The 19,101-nt window shown below is 34.0% G+C and overlaps 2 protein-coding genes across 2 annotated transcripts; one reads left to right on the top strand and one right to left on the bottom strand.

Annotated features, from left to right (window-relative positions):
* The first annotated feature begins 1,923 nt into the window (after positions 1-1,923).
* Positions 1,924-14,001, top strand: LOC114179146 (DEA(D/H)-box RNA helicase family protein). Its single transcript, XM_028065379.2, has 19 exons — positions 1,924-2,313; positions 2,389-2,543; positions 2,628-2,715; positions 4,149-4,397; positions 4,906-5,001; positions 6,930-7,118; positions 7,209-7,368; positions 7,452-7,582; positions 8,018-8,191; positions 8,274-8,546; positions 9,038-9,232; positions 9,905-10,108; positions 10,329-10,398; positions 10,536-10,684; positions 11,088-11,396; positions 12,177-12,236; positions 12,348-12,500; positions 12,619-12,729; positions 12,860-14,001. Exons 1-19 carry the CDS (start codon positions 1,939-1,941, stop codon positions 13,319-13,321), a joined length of 3,603 nt encoding a protein of 1,200 aa, XP_027921180.1. The 5' UTR covers positions 1,924-1,938; the 3' UTR covers positions 13,322-14,001.
* A 680-nt stretch (positions 14,002-14,681) lies between these two features.
* On the bottom strand, positions 14,682-16,868 carry LOC114179147 (alpha-1,3-arabinosyltransferase XAT2-like). The gene is made up of 3 exons (XM_028065380.2): positions 16,721-16,868; positions 16,486-16,560; positions 14,682-16,246 (listed from the first exon to the last, which is right to left on the bottom strand). The coding sequence occupies exons 1-3, from the start codon at positions 16,860-16,862 to the stop codon at positions 15,069-15,071; spliced, it is 1,395 nt and encodes a 464-aa protein (XP_027921181.1). The 5' UTR covers positions 16,863-16,868; the 3' UTR covers positions 14,682-15,068.
* Positions 16,869-19,101: the final 2,233 nt, after the last annotated feature.

The following is a 19,101-nucleotide window of genomic DNA, read 5'->3' as shown; positions in this document are numbered from 1 at the left end:
AACAAAATCTAAATTGTAACATGGGAAGTTTTTCTCTTCTAAGAAATGATTTACACAATTGTTGTAAATAAAATGCAAACTTCATTAGCAAAACACTTAATAAAATCCAATGGTTTTGCAAAATATATTTTTAAAAATGAGAATAAACTTTAAATACGTTGAAGTTTTAAATCGATAATAAACTACAAAATCAGTCTAAGGAACCCGAAATTACAAAAATGTTTTACTGTTGGTCTTATTTTATTTCAAGTGGTAAATAAAAAGCAGAAACATTTTTTACATTGTTATTTAAAATACTACATTTTACTATGAGACTCGCAAATTTTGCGTAGTTCTCGTACTTTATTATAGTTTTTAAGGAAACTTAAAATTTCAATTATAAGATTTGAGGTATTTAATCTAAACAAAACAAATTTAAAAAGAAAAACAATTTATTGATTATTTACTTATAATATTTAAAATCAAAACATGTGAATAGTATTAAACAAAAAATATTATTTTTTGCGGCATTGGTTTCTTTATTATTTTAATATACTCTGAATAAATAAAATTGGCAGGAATAATATTCGATTGTTAGAAGAAAAATTATTGTAAGAAATCTTTCAAACTAATAATCTTTTCACAATGTTTTTTTTTTGTAAAATAAAATTAATTAAGAATAATGTAGAAATGAAAAATAAGAGAAAACTTTTGCACTTTATAATTGTAAGTAGAGAATAAAAAAAAATGATAATTTCGTTATTCAAAATATGTATTCAAGTGGAACTCCTCTAATCAGTTCCAAAAAGTTTTTACTTCTCACCAAAAACATAAATATATGTGTATAATATTTCATGAAATTCAAAAACATAAATATCAAAATCATATCTTATATATTTTATATTACTTTTGCATTGGAACAAAAGTAATAAGAATGTTTTAAAAATAATATTACATGATAAAAATCATTTATATTAGAGATGACCCAAGATCCTCTTGTGTCATCTTATTTTACCTCTATAACTAAGTCTTACATCATCGTACTAATTTTTAAAATTTTTTGTGTTGATATAGAAAATTACAATACTCACTCCTATATTTTTCTTGTTTGCATTTCATATCTTTATAACTTAACAAATTAATTTAATTATTATTTTAAGATTGACATTTCTTTTTATTAATTCTTAAGATACATTATCTTAAATTCAAAACACTCATACTCCCATTAACATATATGATAATTGAAGAAATTGTAATTCGTTATTATATTTCAATCACTCCAATTGTAACTAAATCACAAATTTAAAATTTTTATCATACAAGAAACTTTCATCATAACATATTAACAATAAATCTTGATTGGAACATATTAACAGACTCAATAATAATAATAAAAAAAATATCTTAACATAATAATTAAATTATAAATAAAATATTGAGGTAAAATAAAAGAATAAGAGTTCTTGAATCTTTATGTTAAAGCAAAACATACAAAAAAAATTGTAAAAAAGGATGTGAGAACAAAAACTAGTTAAATAAAACTAAACTTCATAACTGTTTTTATAACATCGCCTTAAAGATGCTACTAGAATTTTTACACAAATCTCGATGCATGTAATTGAATTATATTAGTTACCATTTTTATTTGGAGATACCATAAATGTAGTTTATTTTAGGTCTTAATTTTGTTTTTACTTCTCCTTGTGTTAAATAAATGTAATATATTTTCTTGATTTTTCTTTATAAAAGAAGTCATATTGTAAAGAACTAAGAACATGATTTTTCTGAACACTTTAATTATGCAAATAGAATAAAAATATATTTTCACGAACTATGGTACCTATAATTTTGAAATACTCATTATAAAGATTAAGAAAGAATTATAAAGATTTAGAAAGAATTAACGTTGAACATGATTTATGTAAGGAAAGATAAGATATAAATAGCTTGGGTTTAGGGATGAAGAGCGCGAGTGTCTGCGCAGTGCAACCTCTCTCAGCAGTGACCACCATGCCTATGGCATATTCCGGCGTATTTCAGGGCTTCATCAGATTCAAAACCATGTCGCGGCTTCGCTGCACTCCTCTCAGACCTTATTTTTCATCCATTTCCACCACTCCTCTTCACCGCACCGCCATTCGCCTCCGCTCCTCCTCCAACGCGCTTCAAGTTGTCAACGTCACGCGCCCGAGGACCGTCGCGCGCCAGGGGACCGTTACGTTGCCGTTTTGGCACCAGCGAAGCTCCAGCTACGGCCGTTTTGCGTACCAGGACGTGTCCAGTGACGATTCCGATGTCGAATTTGCGTCTTATCCCTCTCACAGCCAACAAGTGGTTCGTCATTTTCCGTTCCCTATCACACGCACAGTTGCTTCATTCGTTCTTTTTTAATGTGTTTGTTATTGTTAGGGGGATTCAACGCTCGAGAACATTGACGAGTGGAGATGGAAGCTGACCATGCTTATGCGCTCCAAAGACGAACAAGAAGTGGTGTCCAGAGAGAAGAAGGACCGTCGCGATTTCGAGCAGCTTTCCACTTTAGCTACCAGGATGGGTTTGTATAGGTAGCTACCTATTTTCCCCTTAGCGTGCGTTTGTTTGTTTGGTTATTTATTTGGTACATTTCTGAATGGATTTTACTTTGGCAGCCGGCAATATGCAAGAGTTGTTGTGTTTAGCAAGGCGCCTTTGCCAAATTACCGCCCTGATTTGGATGATAAACGCCCGCAGAGAGAGGTATATAATTTGTTTGCAATTTCTGAGTTGGTGTTGCTTTTTGTGTCTGGATTATTGTGTAAAGGATGGTAATCGATTTTAATTTCTTGGGATAATCTTGATCAACTAAGTGAAACTGGTGACCGGCAATTCTGGGTTAAGGATACCATTTTTGGAGGTTGCCTTATCCAACAAAGTAAGCGGAGTTAAGTTTTATAATTGCAGTTGTTGGCACGATACATGGTCACGATGCTGGCAAAGGAGACTGTTGTTTGTGGTAGTGGGAGTGGGAAAATGGGGGGCGGGGGGTGCATTGGTGTGTGGTTGGTGGCAGTGTAAATAAATAACGTCTAACACTGATGCAAAGGTAGTAGAGTAGAGAGTTTGGTGACTAATATGGTGTTCAAGGTATTGAACTTAGGTGGCTACGGCTGTTTTCTTTACTGCTGGGAAGACTATTCTTCATAGTTTTTCAATTCCTTGGAATATGAGGTATTGGGATTCAATGTCTGAATACTAAACAAACACAAAAGACTTTAGGGGCTGTTATATTTGAGAAGTGTTTTCTGATTTAATATTTTAATTACACAAAATATCATATTGTTTCACTTTGATTCTTATTTTTTGAATGTTTGTATAGGAAAATAACATAGAATCTAGGAAAAGAGTAAGAAACAGAAAGACAATGAAAGAGGGCTCATATGAGCAGAGATTAAAAAAAATTGCATCAAACTTTTCATTAAATTCTGCTAAGCTGCCTAGCTGTGAAAGATGCCTCAAATCTTGAAAGTGATTTTTATGGCATGTATAGTGGTGTTCATTTCTTGGTCATGTCCAAAATTGATGGAGGCATCATCCCTTGTGCACATTAGCCCTTGAAGCTTATTAGAAATGCCCTCCACCATGTATGAGAGATAGTGTATAGAGAAGTAAACAAAACAGAGAGGATAGATGAGAGAAACAAAGAGTTGTCCACTGCACTTCTGTTATTGTCATTCAGTCTCAATCTACCTGCAGTCTGTCAACATACAACATCCCTACCTTATATAGGGAGCTATGCAACAGCCAGAAATCTTAACTGACAGCCACCAACTAATTAACTAATATCATGCTTTTCTTATTTTATTTACATTTACAAAAGTGAAAACAGAAAATAATAAGAGGTTGGTTTCACTGTTTCTAACCCAATCATTTGAAAACCAGAAGGAAATTAAAAACAATATAACATTTTTGTAATTACAAGTAAAAAGAGAAAACATTTTTGTAAGTCAAATAGTTCCTCAATGTCCCAATTTCAATTCCAATCCCGAATGTTTAATTTTGAGCACAATTCCAAGAACCAAAAGTTTGTCAATAGGTAACAATTTTCTTTACAGTTTAAATGCTATAAATTTGTGATATTTGGTACCTCTATAACAAGTATCCTGATTGGCCATTTTTCTGTGCTTGTGCAGGTAGTCTTACCATTTGACGTTCATAAAGAAGTAGATGCTCGTCTCCATGCCCATCTTTCACAAAAGGCTACTGCAAGCAAGTGGAGTTATTTGAATGATTCATTGCATAAATCAAGTGATGCTATAAGCATTCCAGCCAATGAAGGAATGCATGAACAGCCAGAGCCCTTGACTCATAATAGTGTTGTCAAGGAGAAAATCCTGCAACGAAGAAGTTTGCAACTGCGTCATCGGCAACAAGATTGGCAGGTTTATTAAAGTGCTTTTATTTTCTTAGCTAGCATTTCATTGATTTTGTGTTTTAGTATTTTGACTCTAGTTCCATTCATAGTGTGGGTGCAAATTTATGAATGTTATAAATTGTGAATAATTATAATGCATCCATATTTGTAGTCCATGTATACCGTGTTTATCAATTTTAAAAATGGACAGAGGGCTTAGCTTTATCATAATACTGGTATCTTTTACTTTGGCCATACACTTTTAATGAATAACAAAACTACATCGACTTATTAAATCATTTATGGCAATATGTTTATTTGAGTGTTGTTATCCCAACTTAGTGATTAATGGGCAATGACTGAGTTTCCGAGATTTTGATTGTTGATTACGTGTTATCTGGTTTCTGACGTTGACATATCATGATGAAAGCTGTTTATTGATCTTCTCTAGCAATGAAATTCTGTACTTTGTTAGATGTCCTTTTTTGTTATTTTATCCTTTATAAATGTTGTAACAGATGTTGGTTTATCTATAGGAGTCTCATGAAGGGCAAAAGATGCTCGAATTTCGCAGAAGTCTTCCCGCGTTCAAAGAGAAGGATGCATTTTTGAGACTTATTTCAGAGAATCAGGTGATAAAGGGAAAATGATGCCTTTTGAGATTTCTTATTTAGTGTTATTTCCTTCAATGTTTACTTTTCACTTCTGCAAGAGAAAAACAAAAAAACGGCTTTCAGTTTGATGCTCATGTATGATCTTTTACGCAAGACACAGAAGTATAATTTATAATTTATTATGGGCTTAAATAGTCATTTGGTCCTAGTTTTGGTTAAGTTTTTTCACTTTGGTCCTACTTCTGAAATTGTTTTCAATTTGGTCCTACCTTTCGTTAATTTCATTCAATTAAATCCTTTTCCTTAATTCCGTCTAAATAGTTAACGAAATAGTGGCCAACGTAGTTCGTTTCTGTGACGTGGAGTACTGTTCAATGACGTGTCTGTTATTTTACTATGCTGGCCTTTTAATTTTAATTAGAGAGTTTAGGGTTTATAATTTGTGGAATTGGGTTTAGGGATTCTTCGTGGATTTGGGGATTTCTCCGTGGAATTGGGGATTTTAGAGCAATTGGTGCCATCAAAGATTGAGGCCGATCTGTGAGGATTTGTTCACGAAGGGTTCTAGCTGTTCATCGCAGAGGTAGGGTTTGTATAATTTTTTGGCTTAGGGTTTGTTTAATTTTTGCTTACTACTGTGTTTTTTTTGGGACATTTAAGAAACCCAAATCAATGGCTAATTACAAGTGGGAAGTGGGGACAACTTTCGTGGATAAGGCACAGTTTGTACAAGTGGGAAGTGGGGACAACTTTCGTGGATAAGGCACAGTTTGTTAACAAACTGTGCCTTATCCAAGAAAGTTGTCCCCACTTCCCACTTGTAATCAGCCATTGATTTGGGTTTCTTAAATGTCCCAAAAAAACCACAGTAGTTAGCAAAAATTAAACAAACCCTAAACCAAAAAATTATACAAACCCTACCTCCGCGATGAACAGCTTGAACCCTCCGCGAACAAATCTTCACAGATTGGCCTCAATCTTTGATGGCAGCAATTGCTCTGAAATTCCCAATTCAAAGAAATCCCCAATTCCACGAAGAAATCCCCAAATCCATGAAGAATCCCTAAACCCAATTCCACAAATTATAAACCCTAAACTCTCTAATTAAAATTAAAAGGCCAGCACAGTAAAATAACAGACATGTCATTGAACAGTGCTCCACATCATAGAAACGAACCACGCTGGCCATTGTTTCGATAACTATTTAGACGGAGTTAAGGAAAAGGATTTAGTTGAATGAAATTAACGAAAGGTAGGACCAAATTGAAAACAATTTCAAAAGTAGGATTAAAGTGAAAAAACTTAACCAAATGACTATTTAAGCCTTTATTATGACTAGAGTAAAATTTTCTTACTTTTCAAAAATTTTGTTCATTGTAGGCAAATCAGGATGTTATCATCTTAAACAAAATTTTATATGACTAAGATTGTTTATATCTCAGCAGCTAATTTTTTAATGCCCTTTTTCATGGTTTGTGAGGATGAGCTTTGCCACAATGATTAGGTTGCTGCTCTTTTAACTTGACGTTCAGATTTTGGAAGCAGTCTCTCTGTTTAAGTGGGCAGGGCTGTGTGCTATGTACTATACTTTTGTCCAATGCTTTTAAAATTAGACTGATCATTGTACTAGTGAAGACTGTTGTTCATAATTCAATAGTTTAAGTGTGGTCAAATCATTGATAATTAAATACATATTTTTAATGTTATATAACATATTATGTAATCCTATAACTACATAGGTCTTTCATATTTGGAGCATTCAGAAGCCAACAATCAAATTGATACAACTTATAGTTTCTAAAGCAAATAATTATTTATAAAGGATAAAATAAATTGATACAGGTTTCTATATTTTCAGATTTATTTTTTGTGGAAACTAAGTCTCAATATGTTTGTTGGCGGAATGATAGTTTATATTAAGTGGTATCATAAATGAAAATTTGCAGGTCGTTGTTGTCTCAGGTGAAACTGGTTGTGGTAAGACCACACAACTTCCTCAATACATATTAGAATCTGAGACTGAGGCTGCCCGCGGAGCTGTATGTAACATAATTTGTACTCAGCCCAGAAGAATATCTGCTATGTCTGTTTCTGAAAGAGTTGCAGCAGAACGTGGGGAGAAGTTAGGAGAATCTGTTAGTTTGTGGACTTTTTCAGCTTGAATTACTTGGCATGCACACATGAGTGCTTAACTTAAGTTTTCTACCTGTTTTACCTTCTGATAGGTTGGATACAAAGTTCGCTTGGAGGGTTTGAAAGGGAGAGATACCCGTCTTCTGTTTTGCACCACTGGCGTATTATTGCGGAGACTGCTTGTGGATAGGAATTTAAAAGGTGTAACTCATGTTATTGTTGATGAAATTCATGAACGTGGAATGAATGAAGGTAGTTAAATAATTGTTTTATTCTAATCTAATGTTTAATAAGACTATTTAAAGTTATACTTACAACTGGTTTTCACGTGTCAGATTTTCTTCTCATTGTCCTGAAGGAAATTCTCCCTCATCGTCCTGATTTGAGATTGGTTTTGATGAGTGCAACCTTAAATGCTGAGCTTTTTTCTTCATACTTTAATGGTGCTCCAACTATGCATATTCCTGTAAGTTCAGGATAGTCATTGCTGTAATCCGTGTTAAAGTTCAGTTACTGTCTCTCTAATGTGTTATCATATCATCAGTTTTCAAAGTTATGATGTGATTTTATGATAGCTTGATATTGACAAATGATAAGGCACTTCAATGGACATGATGATTTTTATCTCATAATAAACATTGTTTAATGTTTAAATAATAAAAACTGCATTTTAGCAGTTGAACCACTTAGCTGTTGACCGGAAAACTCTGGTTGGTATTCTTTTGCATATTAACCTTTTTTTTCTAGATGGTACACTGATAGAAAGCTTGAAGTTATTTTTAGGAGAAATTTCACACTTGGCGGCTTTGGCAAATCTGTATACATTTGCTTATTAGATGATATGCGAGATATGATAAACATGTTTTCCTTTTGTTCATTTTGGGACCCGGGCATATTCTAGGGCTTTACATTTCCAGTTCGAGCACATTTTCTTGAGGATATTCTGGAAAGAACTAGACATCGGTTGACACCTTATAATCAAATTGATGACTATGGTCAAGAAAAAACATGGAAAATGCAGAAACAAGCTCAAGCTTTCAGAAAAAGAAAGAGCCAAATTGCTTCTGCTGTTGAGGTACAAGTAGAGGCAGAAAATTTTTCATTTTAGGTCCTTAAGCTTTTGCTAATTCTGTTCACTTCTCTCTGATTTTTCATAGGATGCTTTAGAAGTTGCGGACTTTAAGGGATATAGCCTGCACACCCAAGATTCATTGTCCTGTTGGTGCCCTGATTCAATTGGTTTTAACCTTATTGAACATGTGCTTTGTCACATTGTTAAGAATGAAAGGCCAGGAGCTGTTTTGGTTTTTATGACTGGTTGGGATGATATAAACTCTTTGAAGGATCAACTTCAAGGTCATCCTTTGTTGGGTGATCCGAGCCGAGTATTGCTTCTTGCATGCCATGGCTCCATGGCCAGCTCTGAGCAGGTGATCTTGCTATATTATCTTATTAACCATAAAATAATGCTTGTTGTCTAGATTACAATTTAATTCAAGACATCTAATAGTAAATTTAACTGCAAATATCAGAAATAATAGCTCTGAAGTGATTAAAATTAAGTACATTCTACTAAAAATGGGTGCCTCGGAAATAGTTTTTGGGAAAATTTCTCAAGTTTGTTTGAGAAAATGAAAGACATTATTCTAATATAGAAGTTGTAACAATATTTTAGGAAGTCTTGTCATGTGGTACTGAAATTTGGTGCAGTAATTGATTGTATAAAGAAGCTAATGCAATTTTTTTTTTCCTGTGGGAGGGGATTTCTTTTTGCCTTGAAGCAATTAAATTTCCATGCTCTAATTGATATAATAAATCACATCTCTATTTCATCATATGTTTCTGGTCGTAGTAAGTTAATCATTGCCATAAGTTATATAATAATATTTTTTTTGTTCCCATTTTACTTACTATTCTGCAGAGGTTGATATTTGAAAATCCTGAAGGAGGGGTGAGGAAAATTGTTTTGGCAACTAACATGGCTGAGACTAGTATTACCATCAATGATGTTGTCTTTGTGGTTGACTCTGGAAAAGCAAAAGAAACATCATATGACGCATTAAATAACACTCCTTGTTTGCTTCCATCTTGGATCTCAAAAGCTTCAGCCCGGCAGGTATTTTGGATTAAAGAATTTATTTGTCTTTTTTCTGTTTGAATGGAATACATTCCTACTAAAGGGTTTAGAGAAATACCTTAGAAAACTTAAAGGCAAAAAATTAGAGAAGACATTGCTCCAAATACTTTTACTACAGGAAATTCAGTTTTTGATATAGCCTGATAAGATCAGGCTTGGCTGTTGTTTCATTGTAAAAATAGTTTTTTTTAATAATAGGCTGAAGTTTTTTCCGTATAGAGAACCTGAGCAATTTAATTGAGTTAGTAAGAAATGTGAAGGGGCAAATTGTGGTTTGTCTCTTGTGTTACACGTGATATGTTGTTTTTGTTTGTCATACATGCTCCACAGAACATATACAACAAGAAGTTTTTTGTAATATATCCTGTCTTGATAAAATATTTTCTTTAGTAATTTTAGATTGTACTTATGTTTCAATTGAAGTCAGATGCTCATCCTCAATGCTTTTTGATGGATTTGTGAAGTTAGACTATGCTGTTCACTTATAGTTGTTATCTCAATCAAGTTGAACTACATGTTTATAAGTAGTTAAACTTCCATTGTATGACTCCCATGTATGTGTTCAGCTTCTTAATGTTTTCTTTCTCAGATTATGCTTTTCTATATTATTTAGACTGTCTGGTTTCTTAGAAAGTTTTCATAACTTTTTAGAGGAGAGGAAGGGCCGGCCGTGTTCAGCCTGGTGAATGCTACCATCTTTATCCCAGATGTGTTTATGATGCTTTTGCTGATTATCAATTGCCAGAGCTTTTGAGAACACCTTTGCAGTCCTTGTGCCTGCAAATCAAAACTCTACAACTTGGAAGCATCTCTGAGTTTTTATCTAAAGCTCTACAGCCACCGGAGCCTCTATCGGTAAAATTCATTGAACATGTTTCTGGAACTTGCTTTCAAATACGAGGGTTGTTATTTGTATTTTACATGAATTGTATGTGTAGAACTTATGACATTCTGCATCCTGCATCGGTGTTTATATTTCCAATGAATTGTATGTGTGGAACTTATGACATTCTGTATCCTGCATCCGTGTTGTTTTACTCAATTTATTATGTAATCAATTACTTTTATTCTGCAGGTTGAAAATGCTGTTGAGTATTTGAAGATTATTGGGGCCTTAGACGGGAATGAAAATTTAACAGTTTTAGGTAAAAGAACTACTGCACCATGGTCTTTATTTCTTCTTTCCACTGTCAAGTAAAAGAATATTCTCCTGACATTGGTTTTTCAAAGTGTTATCTTGATTTATTCTAGAGTTACTGTTGATTGGATTGTTAATTTTCAGGGCACAAATTGGCAATGCTTCCTGTAGAACCCAAACTTGGCAAGATGCTCATTTTAGGAACCATCTTCAAGTGTTTGGATCCTATAATGACTGTTGTTGCTGGTCTAAGTGTAAGAGATCCATTTGTGACGCCATCTGACAAGAAAGACGTAAGTTTTTGTTTTGACTATTGCTGATATTTCCTGCTTCCTGACTCTTCTTTTGTTGAACTTGGATGTTCCTCTGGATAGAAATGGTGGTAAATTTTATTGGTTTTGATGGTCGCAAGTGAGACCAGTTGTTTTCAAGAGTATAATAACTGGAAGCAAACTAGAGCAAGTTAATAGACCTATCAAGCATGTACACTGTATTGGTTGATTAGGTTGATATCATGGAGTAAATATGATTTTGTATCGGCATTTTTGGTGCTTATTATAATGGTTCACTTTTCATATTGAAATTGTCAGTGCTCTGGCTTCATTATCCATATACATAATTCGTATGTTAAAAGTCTGTTAGGTAGAGAGGGCCCTGGCTTTGTATTCAATTATTTACTGTGTATGCTCTATGCAGCTTGCAGAGTCTGCCAAAGCCCAATTTGCTGCTCGTGACTATAGTGATCATCTTGCACTTGTCCGGGCTTATGAGGGTTGGAAAGATGCTGAGACACAGCAGGCTGGTTATGAGTACTGTTGGCGAAATTTTCTTTCTTCTCAAACACTTAAGGCCATTGAGTCTCTTAGAAAGCAATTCCTTTACTTGCTCAAAGATATTGGTCTGGTCAATGACAAGCCTGAAACCTACAATGCATGGAGTCATGAAATGCATCTCATCCGAGCAGTCATCTGTGCGGGTTTGTTTCCCGGAATATCTTCTGTTATGGTAATCAACACTGCTAGTCCTTTCAACTATGTTGTTTCCAAAATGTTTACTTTTCACTTTTATTTATTTACTTTCGGCTATGTGTGCCCCTACATCTATTGTATGTTTGTAGAACCCTCTTTCTGTTTCTATTTGTGGCATCTTCATTTAAGTAACAGATGTGTACCACAAACACAAGGACAAGTATGAACAACATGAACTTTACAATTTTTCTCCCCTTTGTTTTTCCAAAATTCAATTTTTGATTTTTATTTATTTTATCTATGCTGTCTGTTTCCAAAGGGAATTGAGTTCCCTTAATGATTTGTTGATGATGTGACACTTTTCTATCAACGCAAATGATATCCTCTAATCATCATCAACAAACCAAAAAAACAAAATCATTTCATAAAATTTAATGTTACATCAACAAAAGAAAAAGAGCATTGTCATATCAACATCAGGATTGACCTCGGGAAGGAGTTGCGTGGGGGGCTCATGGAGGTAACCATAACATTGCGATTAAGTGTAATAAATCAATCTTTGTAGAAATAGGACAACCAAAACTGTAAGTTGGTCTTTTTGTCAAAATTGTTTGTATTTTGTTTCTTCTCTACAATGGTGTTGGTAATAACCTGGATAGCTTATTTTTTTTATCCATGCTTCTTCATGGGGTTTTGTTATATGTATATTATTCTACCGGTTCATCAAATTATTGGGAATAGTGTCATGTTTTAATTATTATGTAGTAGTTTCATTGTGTACCTTTTTATGTGAGGTTGTACAACTTTTGTTTTGCAGAACAAAGATAAGTCAATAGCACTGAAGACAATGGAGGATGGTCAGGTTCTTTTGTATTCTGTAAGCTTCTCTTCAAATATCTGATTTTCTTCAATCCTTGTATTATGACTCAGTTTTAATTGGGGGAATATATAATCCATCGAAGTTTAATGTTGGTGCTGCATCTTGTAGAGCTCTGTAAATGGCTGTGTACCTCGAATTCCATACCCATGGTTAGTGTTTAATGAAAAGGTGAAAGTGAATTCAGTATTCCTCAGAGATTCAACTGGTATATCTGATTCGGTGCTTCTCTTGTTTGGTGGGAATGTATCCAGAGGTGGACTAGTAAGTTCCTACCATATTTTCTCTTCACTTCCCACCTAGATCTGTTATTCTTGGTTGTATGTTCTGGGCTTCCTTTTTTGCTACTTATTTGTGCTCTTGCATATAATTCATTTGACAGGATGGTCACCTGAAAATGTTGGGGGGCTATTTGGAGTTTTTCATGAAACCAGAATTAGCCAAGACTTACTTGAGCTTAAAGATGGAACTGGAAGAATTGATACAGAAAAAGGTAAGTTCAACCCATAATTAACATTTTCTTTTTGGGAATTATTTATTTGTGTAACCACATTCTTCCATCAATTTTTGGTTTCTCTTCAAGTCTTTTGGATATTGACTTTATGATTTGCATGTTTTTCCAGCTTCTGGATCCCAAGCAGGAAACACAATCGCATAGTCAGCTTCTTTCAGCTGTCAGATTGTTGGTTTCAGAAGACCATTGTGATGGTAGGTTTGTCTTTGGTCGCCAAGTTCTATCACAGGTAAAGAAGGAAACAAACTCCAAAAGTGGAGTCGAGGCTGAAAATTTTAAAAATCAACTTCAGTCATTTCTTAACAGGGCTGGACATGACTCACCAACTTACAAAACAACGCAGCTGAAAAACAGCCAATTCCGTTCTACTGTCATATTTAATGGGTTGAATTTTGTTGGTAAGCCTTGCGGCAGCAAGAAATTAGCAGAAAAATCTGCTGCTGCTGAGGCTCTTCTATGGTTGAAAGGGGATAGCCATTCATCTGATGGTATTGACCATGCATCAGTTCTTTTGAAGAAGAGCAACAAGAAAAGTAGGAAGAAATCGTTTAGTGGCGCTAAGTGGAGTTGAGCTGCCTTTAAAAGGGTACCTTGGATGGATTTGTTAATAGGATTATATACCGAGGAAGAACTTGTCCATTTGAAGGCTATGGTGCAATTGATCCATGGATCTTTCCAGTCATAATTTCAATAGTGAATGTACAGAGCAATTGAGAAAACTTGAGTATGACAGGTACAGATCAGAGCCCGTGTTTTTGTAAAGGGTGATTGCATCCAGTCTATCTAGAATTGGGGCACAATTCTACACCAGCATGTCCACAAGACTGACCAGCTTTCGGAGCTTTCATATATAGTAAGCAGCAACAATTGTATCCATATGGTGATGATGCATTCTTTTTGCACGGCTGTTGCGGTGGATTCAAACGCAACAATTCATTGGGGGACAACTGATTTTCCATATTTAAGACCCATCATTTAATTGAAGAACATGTGTACTATATTAGGAATGTGTCTAAGATAGATGTGGTAGTTGCTCAGGGAACCGAATTAAGTTAATCAAATTTGCTGATTAGGAATGTGTTTAAGATGAGTTATACTCTTAAAAGCCTATCATGAGGCTTGGTAATTGCTACACCTGAGATGGATTTTTTTTCCTGCAGACATTGTAAACTGTGAGAGGTAAGTTAGTACGAATCAATTTTGATTTACTAACCTCTGATTAGAAAATCAAAGAATGAATAAGTTGTATAATTTTAGAACCTAAAACAATCAACAGCGATGACTTTAAGACGATGCCGATGGGATTGGAAAAAAAGGAAAGCTCAGTATGACTACATCAGATTCATAGTCTTAGATGCCTATCAGAATATATTAAAAGGAAAGAAAATTGTCTCATTTCTATGTTTATCGCACAATTTTTATCAGCAAATAATGTTATATCTGTATATATACATGAGATATGAGATACTAGGGGTATCACAACCCTTGTACAAAATTATTATTGTCATCATAGATATAACAATGAACCCTTAACTGTCAATGTCGCATAAAATTGCAGCTATAAGAACATTCCAATCATTCCCCATTTTACAAGCTAAAAAGTTCCCTACCATTACCCAAAAAGAATTTACGTGTGGAACAGTAACGACGATATAACTGTAGCGGCCTTGGAAGCTCTAGTGTTATCTGAAGAGTAGGTTTTGATTTTTTGATTTTTTATTTTTAAAACACTCCACATAATTGTCTCGGGTAAAATTCAAAGTAAGAAGTAAACCAATTTATCAATCTATCTCACCCACCCCACTTTCTGAAGTAGCAGGTGCATGATGTTCCCCCATAAAGTTTAAATTGAATTCATGTTGATCTCTTCAACTTAAGTGCAAGCAACAATTTTTACATTTACAATTACAAATTCACCTCCTAGTAAAATTAACTATCACTCACTTGCCTTTGAAACATCTTAAAGTAAAACAAAAAGGCAGCAAAAAACTACTTAAATAACTTTTATCATTATCATTGTTTTGAAAAAAGAAAACAATTATTTCCTAAAATAAACCTTTACCCAAACATAGGACATAGCCTAAACTTTTTGTCATTGCATGATGTCTCAAAAGTGATACCTTAAACGCTTTAGCTTTCAGGTATGTATATCAAACACCATTTTCCTTTCAATACAGAAATTTCGTTTCAGATGATAACCTCTTTGTTCTTCATTCTGTAAGATGTTTGTTGAGAAACAACAGATAAATATATCAGCAAGAAAGAAAAATACTACCATGAAAACTTTGATCAAATCCTAACCGTGACACATATCATACTTATTTATGCAATAGCTCAAGAGCTCTCTGCAATGTAGGCTTAAACCTATGAACATCAAGCTTTACATTTTGCTTGTCCAAATACACAGACTTAAATTCTTGCCACCCTATTTTCCCAATCAATGGAGGATCCTTTAGAAACATGTGATCTAGAGGGTATTGTTCTACAAGGGTGCTTTCTTCCAAGCTTATTTTATATTCCAAGTACTTTATGTTCATATCCTTTGATGGCTTTCCAAAGTCATTTGTGGCAAGCCAGTCCAATGCATACCCACCATAAGGCACAACCTGTATGAAAACTGCATTTTCCGGAAGGAAAAGTATGTTGGTGAGACCTGCTCCATGAACTCCCAATAACACATCACAGGAATTCACAACATGAGCAAACCCCCACATGCTCTTCCCTGCTTCCTTAACAATGACATCAAAACCGAAACTCTTGGCCATTTTTTCTATTTCATCAGTGTTAATGAAAGATCTTGATCTTTTTCTTGACAGAATCATGAGCCTTGGCTTCCTATGTTGACCGTTTCTGATTTTGATTGCTTGGAATCTCTTCAATGCATAGGAGCTTCTCAAAAAAGCTCTGAAGTCCTTCATGGAGTATGAGTATTTTTGAGGGTCAATGCTTAGTTCTTTATGGTACCGTTTGAGACCCACATTGACACTTGGGAAGCAATGAACTCCTTCATCTTCATCCATGTCCATAATCTCATAATGGGACAGCTTCTTAAGAAAAGGTTTGTGCTTTGAAATCCACCATGGACGCTTATCTGCTATGATAAACTGCACTTCTCCATTGAACTTTCTAGCAGTCAAAAACAACGGAATAACAATGTCAGTGAATTCATGGAAGTGGTTACCAGTGTACCCTCCTGTAGAAAACAGTACAGCTGGAATGCTGTGATTTTGGGTGCATTCAGGAACTTTCTGGTTAACAACATTCTCCGCCTTCAATGTCCATTCTCTTACAAGAATCATTGCATCTACATCATCCCTTCTTGCATAAGGCTTTAAACTCCGTGACATGTTTTTCTCCAACGTTGTTGCCTCAGATGAAGCAATGTATACAGTGGAGGATTTTCCTTGGATTCTGATATCCCCCTTTGCTTGGCAAAATTCTGTTCTTTCTTCTGATGTGCACAGTAGCTCCTCTTTCTTTGTTTCTTTCCCTTCAACTGAAAAATAAAGAATAGAAACTTTAAAAGGCTCTTTAATTGAATCATTATTTCAAAGGTCTAGCTAGTATCATTAACTGCAGGCCTGAGAATCATTACAGAATCACATGTTGTATGAAACATTTACCTCAACACTGTATAATCATAGTTTAAGGATTCACTTATGTATTTAATGTTCTGGTGAAGTTATCTCAATTGAACTGTACTTCTGTTAACCTTGTTGAGATTCAGAATCTTACCTTGTTGAGCTATTTGTGAAGAGCTTCTGGTGATCAGCATTTTGGTGTCAACACCTATGAAGAGCTTCAGGTTCACTGTATAGAAAAGAAACAAAGGAAATCAAAGTCAAACTTAATGGATACAAAAAATGTTCATAATACGAAATGGTGGAACATATATCTGCATTTCATGCCATTTCAAAGCCCAATGTGTAAGAAATGCAAGTGGTTACAAAGCAAGAAGTTAAGCACTCACACGCATGCACAGGACCCAAGTAAGGCTTAAACACAGTGCAAAGACTGAAAACTATGAACAAGCAGCTCAGAAATGCTCCATATCCCAACTTTTTCTGCTCATAACGACTAAAGCTTTTGGCTAACACTGTGTCGTAAATCATTTTTTTTATCACTCAAGATCACAATACCATCTAACAAATAGAAGTAGTTTTGTTTTGAGTAACACCTCTTTAGTGGATCACCATGAATTATATTGTAGGAGTCGGCTAAGGAAGATTTTGAGACAGTTCTATATGACAAATGGAGGAAGGTTGAGGCGAATTTTGTATTCAATGTTGCTCTCCACGAAGTTGTTGTTATATCTTGAATCAAGAGGATTCTCCAAAACTAATATTTAATGGACAATGAAAAGGACTTTTGGTTGACTGTTACGACGAAGAAACCTTTTTAATGATCGGTATTTGGTTAGATCATATTTTTTCACGTATCAAGTATGAAACTGCCAACCGTGGAACCCATCTTTGAAAAGTATTAACCAACTAAACCTTGCTTAGAATGCTGATATCAATTATTGCATTACCTTACATGCACACACAAATGTGGCTCAAGTCACAAATTAACCAAAAATAGCAGTTTGGTTAACTTGATGAACAAAAAACATAGGACAGATTAGCAATCAGTTTGAACTGTAATGTGGTTGATTAGTATCAAAAAGTCATTGCATTGAAGTGTAAAATAGGCCACATTCTTAGAGGTTGATGATTGAATTTATTCTTTTACTTGTCACGGTTAGGTTTACAAAGGAGGAGGTTTCATTGGAAAGATACAGCACCAATGAGACCTGAGCCCAACTACGTAACATAATGATATTATTCTCAACCCAAAACTTTAAGACAAGGGATTATGAGTCTTTATTCTTATGGGCTCTACTTTCTCATTTATAATCAATGTAGGACTTAAATTCACACAGGTCACGATTTTATTCTTAAAAGGTATTAAAAGATATTTCAGAACTTAGTAAAAAGAAAGAATATATAAATCGACTTTGGTATCAACTTGTGTCAAACATTCTTCTTTTATACGACAAAAATAAAATTGAGAAGAAGAAATAAGGTGAAAGAGGAAGAAAATTGTCGGCAAGAAGCTGAGTTTAACGAAGCAAATTCTAGTAAGAAAAGCATATTCAAAAAGTCGTTTGGTAGCACAGAGCAAGACACTTTAACAATACGAGTATTTTTTTGTTGTTGTTGTAGTTTTTGGTGGGGTGCATGATGAGTGTATAGTTATAGAGTCTTTGTATTATATGTTTGATCACTTATTGAGATATAATTTAAATATTTGATTATAGAAAGAGGTAGTTCTAAAAGTAGTAATTATTAATGGATTTAATGACGTCGAAAATGCAACAACCCTAGCAGGTTTGAGACATGATCATAAAATAACGTTCATGTTTCTCTTTCGCGTTCTGTTTCTTTCACTCACAAACACGTAAAATTTGAAAACGTTTAGGAGTTACTGTGAATGAGAATAATCGGAACACTCAACAAATCCTTGACCTTAAAATTTTGATGTTTAGAAGTCAATGTTAGGTAGAAAATTGTGGGATTAGGACGGATAATATGTGTGAGTGATTAATATGTACGGTGCGTGCGATGCATGTTCTATGCTCTGCAACCTTTGCCTCATTATAATATTTTCGTTGAATATTTTAATTTATTAAAAAAATAAAATAAATAAACATATGTAAAATTAAAGATTCGACTACAAATTACAATACGAGGATTAAATTTTAAAATGTAAAAATGCATATGAAATATTAAAAAGAATGAAAATTATAATTTATTTAGGCTGTATATCCTATGTATACTGGTGTGTGACGTTGGTGTCTATAGCATACTAATATTTTTCATTTTGAATTGTGTAATCTAGAAGATTTATGAATTGCATAGTGTGAAACTTAAATTAAAAAACAAAACACATCAATTTTATTTATTTCATTAAGTGTGTAATAGGTATTTTCAGATAATACGGGGATGTCACCAGAAAACATGGGGGTGCACGAAACAATGACCCTTATAGTATAATATAGGTTTCCAAAGCCTAACCCATAAGAAATGCATACAGATTCAAACATTTCTTCTTACAACCCCATAATTTCAAACTGCACCCCTTAGATTCAAAATTTTCAAATTTATTTTATGATGGGTGATTTTTAGTTTGAGTTCCGTTTAATTCATGACATTAAGCATTACAATTTTTGTATTCAAGAAAATATAATTTATGATGCAAATTTGTCTTATGGACATTCTAAAATACTGAATAAAAAAATACATCAGTTGTTGTACACTCTAAAATGTATTTTTGATAAGAAAAATCTCTAAAAGAAACAACATCCAATTA

This window comes from Vigna unguiculata, chromosome 3 (assembly GCF_037176805.1).
Source record: "Vigna unguiculata cultivar grain cowpea cultivar isolate G323 ecotype 2 chromosome 3, ASM3717680v1, whole genome shotgun sequence".
Lineage (NCBI taxonomy): Eukaryota > Viridiplantae > Streptophyta > Magnoliopsida > Fabales > Fabaceae > Vigna > Vigna unguiculata.
Note: the sequence above shows the minus strand (reverse complement) of the source record. Positions and strands in the feature narration are given on the sequence as shown.

Excerpts from the sequence above, each read along its gene's own strand:
- LOC114179146 (XM_028065379.2), top strand. The coding sequence starts at position 1,939 with ATGAAGAGCGCGAGTGTCTGCGCAGTGCAACCTCTCTCAGCAGTGACC. Across the intron at positions 5,002-6,929 it reads GACTTATTTCAGAGAATCAG|GTCGTTGTTGTCTCAGGTGA; the intron begins GTGATAAAGGGA and ends GAAAATTTGCAG. Across the intron at positions 8,192-8,273 it reads AAATTGCTTCTGCTGTTGAG|GATGCTTTAGAAGTTGCGGA; the intron begins GTACAAGTAGAG and ends GATTTTTCATAG.
- LOC114179147 (XM_028065380.2), bottom strand. The coding sequence starts at position 16,862 with ATGATTTACGACACAGTGTTAGCCAAAAGCTTTAGTCGTTATGAGCAG. Across the intron at positions 16,561-16,720 it reads CTTGGGTCCTGTGCATGCGT|TGAACCTGAAGCTCTTCATA; the intron begins GTGAGTGCTTAA and ends TTTTCTATACAG. Across the intron at positions 16,247-16,485 it reads TTCACAAATAGCTCAACAAG|TTGAAGGGAAAGAAACAAAG; the intron begins GTAAGATTCTGA and ends TTTATTTTTCAG.